This window comes from Schistocerca cancellata, chromosome 9 (assembly GCF_023864275.1).
Source record: "Schistocerca cancellata isolate TAMUIC-IGC-003103 chromosome 9, iqSchCanc2.1, whole genome shotgun sequence".
Classification (NCBI taxonomy): Eukaryota; Metazoa; Arthropoda; class Insecta; order Orthoptera; family Acrididae; genus Schistocerca; species Schistocerca cancellata.
In genome coordinates, this window is record NC_064634.1 from 218224792 (window position 1) to 218237348 (window position 12557).

The following is a 12557-nucleotide window of genomic DNA, read 5'->3' on the forward strand; positions in this document are numbered from 1 at the left end:
CTGAACATAAGCTGAACAGAATGGATAATGTCTTGAAAAGAAGTTATAAGTTTAACAACATTAGTAAAAAAATAGCAAGGGAATGTTCTCAAATTAAATCAGGTGATATTAATAGAAATAGATTACTAAATGAGTTACCTATTAAAAGCAATCGATGAGTTTTATTATTTGTGCAGAAAAATAGTGGACACTGTCCAGAGTAGAGAGGCATAAAAAATCAACAGAAGGAAAATTGTTTCCACAAAAGACAAATTTGTTAACACAGAATAAAATTAGGTGTCAGTATGTTTATTCTGATAATGTACCGAGAGTGTAGTCTTGTCTGCAGGTGAAACAGGGATGATAAACAGTTCAGACAAGAGAACAGTAGCTTGTGGAATGTGATGTTATAGAAGAGAGTAGATTGGGTAACTAATGAAGAGTTATTATACCACATTAAGTCAAACTGGAGAGAAAATCAATGTATGGCACAACTTGACTGAAAGAAGAAGTAAGTTTATAGAAAACATGGTAGATCAAGAAATTTTCTGTTTGGTAATAGCGGGAAGAGTGAGGGTTAAGAATCGTAGAGGAGACCTAGGCTTGACTACAGTAAGTAGGTTCAAATAGATGTAGGCTGAAGTCGTTATGCAGATATGAAGAGGGAGGGTTGCACAGGGCAGACTAGACTGGAGAGCTGCATTAAAGCAGTTTGGACTGTAGACCACCACCACCAACAACAACAACAACAGAACAACAAAATATTGACCTACAGATCTGGTATAATTACATTTTTTTGAGACTCATGGTCCTGTGGTTAATGTTGCTGATCACGTCATGGGGCCCCAGCTTTAATTTACAGCCAGCTTGAGGATTTTTCCAGCTCGATATGTGTGTGTTGTCCTCATCATTATCAACATGCAAGTTGTCAAAGTTGTGTCTTGCTCAGTCTGTATAAGTTTAGTGCCATTCTGCTTTTGACTGGATTTGAGTTAACAATCTAAGAAAGCTCTTTGAAAGTGGACATAGACAAAGAAAAGAGCTTGAAACTGTATATTTTGATTTTTATCTATGATATTGTTAAAATATGTATTAAATAAATTGTAGAAGGTCAAATAAACAATGATTTATGACTGAAGAATGTACTCCAACCTGTGTCATTCAAGAACACTGGACTTATAAATGATATTACACAAAAATACCACCTGCAGACAATGTTGCTGCTTTACAAAGTAAAGTGAACTTTTAAATTATTGTCTGATGCTACTTCTCTTGCACCTACAAATGCATTGCTGTGAAACAGTTTTAGTGCTGAAGTAATGTTTATTAAATTTAAGTTTTAAAAGACATGTTAATGAGATAATTGTGTCATATGGTCTAGATGTAAAGTGTGTGCATCGAAACAAGGTCATGGACTGAATACCAATTGGAGCACAAAGCTTTTAGCCTGTCTTTTAACTTAGCATGTATCTCTCAATGACATGGAGATTTCTCAGAAATGACATGCAATTCCAACTCCTCTTTAAAGTTTAGGTTCTCTTTGTCAGTTGGATAACTTAAGTAAATGAGACATGCAACTTGCTGATGTGATGTCCAATTGGAAGATCTGCAACAGCCTATTGAACTACATGAAATCATTATTACCAGAATCAATTCATATTACCTTCTTCTATACATATTGTAAATTAAAACCCACAATGCATTTTTCTGTCTGTATGTGTAGGCTAATATCAGAAACTACCCATGAAAAGCCAGTGTGGGTCACTAGTGTCTATGTGTGTGTGCGTGTGTGTGTGTGTGTGTGTGTGTGTGTGTGTGTGTGTGTGTGTGAGAGAGAGAGAGAGAGAGAGAGAGAGAGAGAGAGAGAGAGATCCACATGTAGGGTGTTAGGGGTATAAGTGCATATATTTCTACTGATGACTGCGGACAACGTACTGAACAACATTACAACAGTATTTACCTCATTTGCAGACTAATACTTATGGCTATTATGAGTAGTATGTTTTTAGGCTGGTTAGTATCTCCAAGTTTGTGTGGTACAAGCAGGCCATTAATGTGGATGCGTGGATGCTAAACAGATAGTCTGTAGTCACAGGCATAGTTGATTTCACAGTGGAGTTACAATGGTGCAGAAAGCATCAGATAGTAAATTATGTGACATGTTTTTGCAAAGACTGTTGTACAGAAATTTGATGAATGCTTTTCATTGACGCCTATTGTCAGCATGAACTGGTATTAACTGCAAAACCCTGCATCCTTAAAACAAATGTCAAAGTAAATAGACTAGCTTCACGAGCCCCAATACTGTGTAGATAATGCTGTAAAATTTCTTAGGTTTGAGTACTCATGCCCCAAGGAAAGAACTTGAGATCTCATGAGGTTTACCTTCTTGTGAATAAATACAGCATACTGCAAGTCTGAAAACAAAACAATATGAATGCACATAAACCTGATCTAAGCATCAATCAATAACAAAACAGTGCAAAACCAGGTCACAGTATATATGTAATTTTGATGGAGAATTGTATGGTAGCATGTTTAGCCATTGATATCAAATTTCCCAACAATTTATCACATTAAAAGATACCAGAAATGACATATTTGAAGAGAAATGTAATGTGATTTATTCCAAGAAGTCCCTTCCGTACAGCCTAGCCACCCGTGGTCGTCACACCCGCAGTGGTGAGCAGTCCCTCTCTAAATATACCAAGGATCTCACTGAAGCCTTCACTGACCATAATTATCCTCCCATCCTTGTACAGAAACAAATCTCCTGTGCCTTATCTTACCAGTCTCCCACCACCTCCAAAAGTCCCACAGTCTGGCCACAATGGAGCATTCCCCTCATAACTCAGTACCATCTGGGACTAGACCAACTGAATTACATTCTCCGCCAGGGTTTTGATTACCTCTCATCATGCCCCGAAATGAGAAATGTCCTATCCACTATACTTCCCATCCTTCCTACCATGGTATTCCGCCATCCAATGAACCTACACAATATACTTGTCCATCCTTACACAACCCCTGCTTTCAATCCCTTACCTCATGGCTCATACCCCTGTAATAGACCTAGATGCAAGACCTGTCTCATAGATCCTCCTACCACCACCTACTCCAGTCCGGTCACTAACATCACCTATCCCATCAAAGGCAGGGCTACCTGTGAAACCAGTCACGGGATTTACAAGCTATGCTGCAACCACTGTGCTGCATTCTATGTAGGCAAGACAACCAACAAGCTGGCTGTCTGCATGAACGGCCACCGACCAACTGTGGCCAAAAAACAAGTGGACCACCCTGTAGCTGAACACGCTGCCAAACATGATACCCCTCATCTCAGTGACTGCTTCACAACCTGTGCCATATGGATCCTTCCCACCAACACCAGCTTTTATGAATTGCGCAGGTGGGAACTTTCCTTGCAATACATCCTACGTTCCCGTAACCCTCCTGGCCTCAACCTTTGTTAGTCACTGTCCTCACCCGTCCAGCCCCCTCCCTTTTCCCATTCCAGCACTACACAGCCATCATTTCACCACCACATCCACTATTTTAATTTCTTATTATTTTTACTTCTCTCCTTTCCGCTACTTACCCCATCCCCCCCCTCCGCACCTACTCTCCTACCCTCCATCTAAACTGCAACACTTCACTGTCTGCCACTCCCACCATACTATCCGTCCTCCTCCCCACCCCAGCCTCCTCCTTACCTCCACCCAGTCGCCACTCCCATCATGCACTGGTGCTGCTGCTCGCAGTGTAGGTTCAGCTCTCTAAGACTGCAGATGTTTGTGCAAGTTGCACTTGCGTGAATGTGTGTGTGCGCGCGTGTGTGTATGTGAGTCTACTGCTGACAAAGGCCTTAATGGCCGAAAGCTATGATTATGTGAATCTTTTTATTGTGCCTATCATGACTCAGCATCTCCACTATATGGTGAGTAGCACCTATCTTTCTCTCATATTGTTACATTCCATCCTGGATTTTCCATTGTTTGATTTAATGAACAACATTTGTTTGACAGTCTCTCACTTACCAATATCTTTCCCAGGGACCACCTTAGCAATAATTGTGCGGTTAAGAGGTCCTGAGACTCCAGAAAACAACCCTACAGCACAGCCTGAAACAAAATATTTCCTTCTTATATAGAAATTTAAATTGCTGCAGTTGAGATATTTGTATAGGCATTGTGATTGGGAGACCATAAAGAACATAACATTGCATTAAGATGTTGGGAAATAGTTTTACACAATGAAATAATTAACCAAAGTACATACAAAATTAATGCAAGGGAAATATTCCACCCTTCCAAGCCTTGGTAGTGAACTAATATTTTCTACTCTAAGGCAGTACATCTGTTATTTTTAGGGAAACTATTACTTCTCCTTGTTAGGCTAATACAACTTTTCAGCTAAGTACAATTAAACAAAAACACTCACCTAAGTACAGAATTCCAACATTTGGTGCTGCAGCAGATATTAATGACCCTACAATTTTTGTTATGTAGCATATTGCAGACACAGCTGTATCTGATAAGCCTACAATTTTACTACATATATGCAGTCCACTAATCATTGCTGAAAGTAAGTTTGAAATTTATTAGGTAACTACAAGAAATGTAACTGACCACTTCATTTTCTTCTTAAATTTGAATACTTACCAATAACTCTTGCAAGTATTACAACACTGGTAAACAGAGAGAATTCCTGAATATCCCATCCAAATTTCTTGTTTGTGAAAAGGAAGTAGACAATATTTTCCCCTGCAACATATTTTCATGACCATAACATTATCTGTTATAACTTCAAGTTGAACGAATATATTTCAAGGAAGACGCAATACATGAAAGTCACAGATCAAGTAAACAGAGTAAGATGTGTGTACACTTTAAGTCAAATCATAATTGAGTCCGAGTCTAGCGGCTGCTGGCTGGCTGGCTGTTTAGGTGATGCTGCTGCTGCATGGCTGGCAGACAGTGCCGCATGTAGAGGATGCGCATAACTGCGCGGTGGCACTTTGAAAGACTGGTGAGTCACAACACTATCTACTTTTCCTATGAAGACTTAGTAATTGTTATGGTAGGGAAGCAGTAATAAGCAGTGTATTCTTTTGTTTTTTATCCATAGTAAGTCATGCGCACTCAACACCAATTAAAGGACAAAAACAGCTTACATGCTCTAACAGCAGAAGAAATTTATTCCAATCCAAGAAATAACTATTGAACCACCCACAATCCTAGGTTACACTCCTTGCCTTTACAAATGTCTGCTTGTGTCTGTGTATATGCGGATGGATATGTGTGTGTGTGCGAGTGTATACCTGTCCTTTTTTCCCCCTAAGGTAAGTCTTTCCGCTCCCGGGATTGGAATGACTCCTTACCCTCTCCCTTAAAACCCAAATCCTTTCATCTTTCCCTCTCCTTCCCTCTTTCCTGACGAGGCAACCGTTGGTTGCGAAAGCTAGAATTTTGTGTGTTTGTTTGTGTGTCTATCGACCTGCCAGCGCTTTTGTTTGGTAAGTCTCATCATCTTTCTTTTTAGATATATTTTTTCCACGTGGAATGTTTCCCTCTATTATATTCATATCATTAATATGAATAATCGATAGACCAATGTGTGCTGGACGCTAGGCACTTTGTGAAACAAGGTTTTTTGCTTCAAGAATATCAATTTGGTGCCCCCTGAAATTGCCGACCAGTGCAGATAGCCCAGTTTGCCCCCCGCCCCGCTCCATTACATCTGCACCTGTATGACACAGATCTCGTCATGGCCATGGGAGTGTGCATATAAGTGGGTGTGACCTATTTCTGAAAAAGAGCAGTGCTCAAAAGCTAGTGTGAATGTTGTTTTCTGCTATGAGTTACTGTGCTCCATGTATTGATCCACTATAGGGGAATGGTTGCTTTTGTTTTATTTTACATACTGTGACACATCTGACATTCTTCTGGTAACATTTTGTGGCTACTGATATCACATTCCCATTTCTCATTGCTGTCTCTCCTACAACCCAACAATTGGTTTACACTAAAGTCCAGGTCAAACAATAGCTGGATACCCAAGCTAGACTTCTCTTTCTTGCAATGGGTAGCTGGAGGCCATGATTTTCCACAGAGACAACAGCAGTCAAGTGTTGGAAATGTCAGAAGAAACTTAAAAACAAATTATCTGGTGAAAGAATAAATATTTTTGTTGGATACACACCATACAGAATATAAAAATGTGCTGAGAAAAGTGGCAAAGTAGAAGGAAATATATCTAAATCAAACAAGTATTAATTTATTCCATACTAGCCGTTCCCAGCAATGTGCTGCTGTGGCTCAGTCTGGTTAAATGGAAAATAAATAAATGAGAAAGCACATGTTTCTAATCTGCATGGGATTGGATCTACATGGTAATCTCCTACTCCTCCATATCTCTGTCCTTCTCTCTCTCTCTCTTTGTCCCCGTGCTCCTCCTTTCTCCTCCCTCTGTCCATCACTTTTTCCCCTCTTTCTCTGTTCGTCTTCTCCTCTCTCTCCCTCTCTTCCTGTCCCCTGTCCCTCTTTCTCTGCCCATCATGTCCTTGCCCCTTTCTATACCCAACCACCCCCACCCTTCTCCATATCCTCCTGGTCCTCTCTCTATCGATCTCCTCCCTTCCACTTTCTATGTCAATTTCTTCCCACCTGTCTGTCCATCTCCTCTACCCACCTTTCTCTGACCTCTGAGATTGTGGCTTATATACTGTTATTGCAAATTCAGATTCTGTAGTAGTATTCTAATCATATGCCAATAAGCAATAAATACAGCTTTCTCGTTTTCTAACAACACTTCACTACTACACATTTTATACACTTACTTATATATTAAAAATATATAGGTTTTAGTTGTCCAGAAATTTAGCATATGGTAGATACATATTATTGTGTGCTATTTAAATGCAATACAATGTCAAAATTTTGAAGCAACTGTTGAAGAACTTTTGAAGACAAAAGATTTTGAACAAACAAACATTTACATTTTTATTTATACAGTTATTCATGAATAAAGACATACTTGATTATAGTATACCTGTGCATACTATCATATGCATATTGCATAAATATGACAAAATTGATATGATAATGTGACTGCACAAACTCAGAGTTAACATTGTACATCATGTTGTTGTTGTTGTTGTGGTCTTCAGTCCTGAGACTGGTTTGATGCAGCTCTCCATGCTACTCTATCCTGTGCAAGCTTCTTCATCTCCCAGTACCTACTGCAGCCTACATCCTTCTGAATCTGCTTAGTATATTCATCTCTTGGTCCCCTTCTACGATTTTTACCCTCCACGCTGCCCTCCAATACTAAATTGGTGATCCCTCGATGTCTCAGAACATGTCCTACCAACCGATCCCTTCTTCTAGTCAAGTTGTGCTTTCTGTACAAATTGTAGTTATGTGATCTACCCATCTAATCTTCAACATTCTTCTGTAGCACCACATTTTGAAAGCTTCTATTCTCTTCTTGTCTAAACTATTTATTGTCCATGTTTCACTTCCATAGATGGCTACACTCCATACAAATACTTTCAGAAACGACTTCCTGACATTTAAATCTATACTCGATGTCAACAAATTTTTCTTCTTCAGAAACGCTTTCCTTGCCATTGCCAGTCTACATTTTATATCCTCTCTACTTCGACCATCATCAGTTATTTTGCTCCCCAAATAGCAAAACTCATTTACTATTTTAATTGTCACATTACCTAATCTAATTCCCTCAGCATCACCCGATTTAATTCGACTACATTCCATTATCCTCGTTTTGCTTTTGTTGATGTTCATCTTATACCCTCATTTCAAGACACTGTCCATTCCGTTCAAATGCTCTTCCAAGTCCTTTACTGTCTCTGACAGAATTACAACGTCATCGGCGAACCTCAGAGTTTTTATTTCTTCTCCATGGATTTTAATACCTACTCCGAACTTTTCTTTTGTTTCCTTTATTGCTTGCTCAATATACAGATTGAATAACATCAGGAAAGGCTACAACCCTGTCTCACTCCCTTCCCAACCACTGCTTCCCTTTCATACCCCTTGACTCTTATAACTGCCATCTGGTTTCTGTACAAATTGTAAATAGCCTTTTGTTCCCTGTATTTTACCCATGCCACCTTCCAAATTTGAAAGAGAGTATTCCAATCAACATTGTCAAATGCTTTCTCTACATCTACAAATGCTAGAGATGTAGGTTTGCCCTTTCTTAATCTTACTTCTAAGATAAGTCATACGGTCAGTATTGCCTCACGTGTTCCAACATTTCTACGGAATCCAAACTGATCTTCCCCGAGGTCGGCTTCTATCAGTTTTTCCATTCATCTGCAAAGAATATGCGTTAGTATATTGCAGCCGTGGCTTATTAAACTGATAGTTCGGTAATTTTCACATCTGTCAACACCTGCTTTCTTTGGGATTGGAATTATTACATTCTTCTTGAAGTCTGAGGGTATTTCGCCTGTGTCATACATCTTGCTCACCAGATGGTAGAGTTTTGTTAGGACTGGCTCTCCCAAGGCTGTCAGTAGTTCTAATGGAATGTTGTCTACTCCAGGGACCTTGTTTTGACTCTGGTCTTTCAGTGCTCTGTCAAACTCTTCACGCAGTATCGTATCTCCCATTTCATCTTCATCTACATCCTCTTCCATTTCCATAATATTGTCCTCAAGTACATCGCCCTTGTATAGACCCTCTATATACTCCTTCCACCTTTCTGCTTTCGCTTCTTTGCTTAGAACTGGGTTTCCATCAAAGCTCTTGATATTCATGCAAGTGGTTCTCCTTTCTCCAAAGGTCTCTTTAATTTTCCTGTAGGCATAGTTACTCACATTCAGAAGCTAGATCTGTAAATAGTAATATAACAATATCGTTCTGGAGCATCATTTAGTAACAGAACAGTAGAAAATGTGACACCCCTAGAACAGTGGGAAGGTTATTTCATCCCTAGTAGTAATTGCATTAAAAATCCATTTGTTGTTGTGGTCTTGAGTCCTGAAACTGGTTTGATGCAGCTCTCCATGCTACTCTATCCTGTGCAGGCTCGTTCATCTCCCAGTACCTACTGCAACCTACATCCTTCTGAATCTGCTTAGTGTAGTTATCTCTTGGTCTCCCTCTATGATTTTTACCCTCCACGCTGCCCTCCAATACTAAATTTGTGATTCTTGACACCTCGGAACATGTCCTACCAACCGATCCCTTCTTCTGGTCAAGTTGTGCCACAAACTTCTCTTCTCCCCAATCCTATTCAATACCTCCTCATTAGTTTTGTGATCTACCCACCTAATCTTCAACATTCTTCTGTAGCACCACATTTCAAGAGCTTCTATTCTCTTCTTGTCCAAACTATTTATCGTCCACATTTCACTTCCATACATGGCTACACTCCATACAAATACTTTCAGAAATGACTTCCTGACATTTAAATCTATACTTGATGTTAACAAATTTTTCTCCTTCAGAAACGCTTTCCTTGCCATTGCCAGTCTACATTTTATATCCTCTCTACTTCGACCATCATCATTTATTTTACTCCCCAAATAGCAAAACTCCTTTACTACTTTAAGTGTCTCATTTCCTAATCTAATTGTCTCAGCATCAACTGACTTAATTCGACTACATTCCATTATCCATAATATGGTTAAGGTAAGACCTTTATTTCTTCCATTAATTTCAGTGTCGTGTGACCATTGCAATTAAAACCTTAACACAAAGTTCTAACAGTTTGAGACTAATGTTTTGGACACAATATTTTGCTTTGCTGCCCAGAAATATGACATATTTCTGAAGTCCTTAACATTTCTTCATTTCTGTCATTCATATGTTTCTAAATACTGAAATCACACTTTGAGCAGATTATTGGTATTTTTCATACACACTTTCAACAGATGGCTTTTTTGCATTCCTCACAGATATAAGTGGTCTCATTAACCTTGCTAATTCCAATTGAGCACATCTTTTGCTTTTTTATTTGTCTGGTCCTACAGCCACTTCTTCATTCAATTAGTTTGCTTGTCCCTGTCCCATTCTTTGTTCTAGATATACTATATGAAATTTCCATGAAACAGAGGAAATTCACAAACTGTGGTACACTACTGTCAAAAGTAGAAATGAAGAAAAGTTATTATGTTTCATGGAAAATATTAAAAACAAAATTTTTTATTGCTGAAATAAAAGTTGACAGGCATCCTACAACTGCTTTTACTGTTCTAGTACTAATAAAATTCTTTAATGTCTAATTATTTTCACATTATATCTTTTGACTACTGAAAAATGAATGCTTTCGTCTTCTGATTATTTGATTGTAGATGAACCAAGTGTTTACTGATGCCACATTTAGAATATTGGAAAAGACACAGACCAACCATTTATTGCAAACACCTTTCATTGAATATTTATGAATCATTTGATGAATGACATCCACATCACACTTTGTCATGTTATAGATGGTAACAGCTTTTGGTTTCTTTTTTCCTTCTGCACTCACTGCTGCCTTGAAACATGTGCTGGAAATAACGACATTCTTATTCTTTTTGCCTTCGTACACTATCAGAGAGCATTCTGTCTTATCAGTCCCTTTCAAGATAATGGTAGAATGTAAGCTAATACTGTTCTTTTTCATGCAGTTGGGGATTTCTCAATGAATCTTGTTCATCAGCCCCTCTAAAACAATGTTTCCTTCTGTCTGAGTTTCTCTGCAAGCTGAAAGGATGTGAAGAAGTTGTCTGTTGTCATTTTTCCCCCTTATTTAGAAATGGCTCCAATGGCTGGTTGTCTTGGTGGCCTTCCTCCTTACCAAGGTAGGCACAGCAAATGTACTTCCATGCCATGTCTGCAGCTCTCCAAAACTTGAGCCTAGATTTGTCAGGTTTGTTCGACATAAACTGGGTAAACTAGCACTTCACTTTACTTTAAAATTAGCTGCTCATCAAGTGTAATATTTTCACCAGGTTGGTAACAGTTGAAGCAGTTTTGCACAAATTTGTTCCATATTTCAAAAACAATAGTGATATTGTCAGCAGGGTTGACTGAGCTTGAGATGATTCTCATTGAATCTGAGAAGTTCACAGAATTTGTTTCTTGTTGTTTCATCTCTATTAATCTTAGGCTCCCAAGAAAGTGACCAAAGGCCATCCAAGAAAACCCCTTCAGAACAAAAAGTTCCTCTGGCTTACATGATATCAGTCATTGCCTCCAGTTCCTTCAACAATATGCTCCAACAGTGTTTTTTATTTTGGCCCGACATTTGATTCTCTCTCTCTCTCTCTCTGTGTGTGTGTGTGTGTGTGTGTGTGTGTGTGTGTCTGTGTGTGTGTGTGTGTGTGTGTGTGTGTGTGTGTGTTTTATGATAGACAGCATCAGTTCTTCAAAAATAAGTTGGACAGCACTGATGATGGAGTCATATGCTGTAGATTCTCCTCGCTCCTTCAGGAAGTTCAAAGCAGGCCTTCTTCCAGGCAACAATTTGCTAGCTGCCTTCAATTCTGTTCCATCTCTGGCTGCCATCTTCACTGTTTTAGTAGTTGTATCCTGAGACTGTTGTGGAAAGAGTGGTGATGGGACATCACCTACTGATATTAACTCCTCAGTTTTGCTACTTTCATCACCTGTTAACTATGGCACAAAATCAGCATCTGAATCGGGTCACCTTCTCATTAAGTATCCAAGTTCTCCAGAATATGCAAAATCTCTTTGTTAGTAAGATCATAAACTCCATCTGAACATACCTTCAAAGGCCCAATGATACCAACTGACCACTGTGTTATCCATGGCCCAAAGGCACCATAGGATGTGGATACGGAGGGGCATGGAGTCAGCACACTATTCTCCAGGCTGTTGTCAGTTTTCATGACCTGGAGCTCCTACTTCTCAGTCAAGTAGCTCCTCAATTGGCTTCACAGGGACTGAGTGAACTCCACTTGTTAACAATGCATGGCAAACACAAACTGTAACCCATACAATTGCTTAGCCACACCTGATGGTGCTTCATTTTGGTGATCTGACAGGAACTGGTGTATCCACCATGGCAAGGCGGCTGGCAGTAAGACCATGCTGATGCAAAATACTTGGAAACACCTACTACAGGGCAAAAAACACTGTTTAAATGATAAGATGAGTAACAACAGCAGTATATGGAACATTACTGAAATGTTACTTTACAATGTCAAGGACAATATATCAAGAAACGTTTGATGCAGCAGTTTGTTGAGCAAAGCAAAATGTAACACAAGTACTTTTGTAATTATAATAACAGAAATATACTAAAAAGGAATTACACCAAGTGTCAACAGACTCCTGCCTTTGCTCTACAGATACTTCATGAAATCAAGAAAATTCAGCACATTCCAGTACATTATTGTCAAAAGTAGATGAAATGAAGCAAAGTGACAAAGTTTAGTAAAAAAATGTTAAAAACTGAATGTATTATTACAAAAATATGAGTTATAAGGTGTCTTCTGACCTGTGTCACTGTTCAGCTGTCTATTCAGAAAGTAGGGAATGTTTTGGTCTGACACTGCTAGGTGCGCGCCGATCGCATATGTTTTGGTATGTCTGTGC

General features: G+C 39.0%; 1 protein-coding gene across 2 annotated transcripts in view; it reads right to left on the minus strand.

Annotated features, from left to right (window-relative positions):
• Nucleotides 1–12557, minus strand: part of LOC126100159 (proton-coupled folate transporter-like) — a 158711-nt gene that overhangs the window by 30224 nt on the left and 115930 nt on the right. For both annotated transcript variants that reach the window (XM_049910702.1, XM_049910701.1), the window contains 3 exons: nt 4641–4742; nt 4420–4557; nt 4017–4100 (listed from right to left, as the gene is read on the minus strand). In XM_049910702.1, the coding sequence (XP_049766659.1) occupies nt 4017–4100; nt 4420–4557; nt 4641–4742 (324 nt within the window). The remainder of the gene's footprint in view (nt 1–4016; nt 4101–4419; nt 4558–4640; nt 4743–12557) is intronic.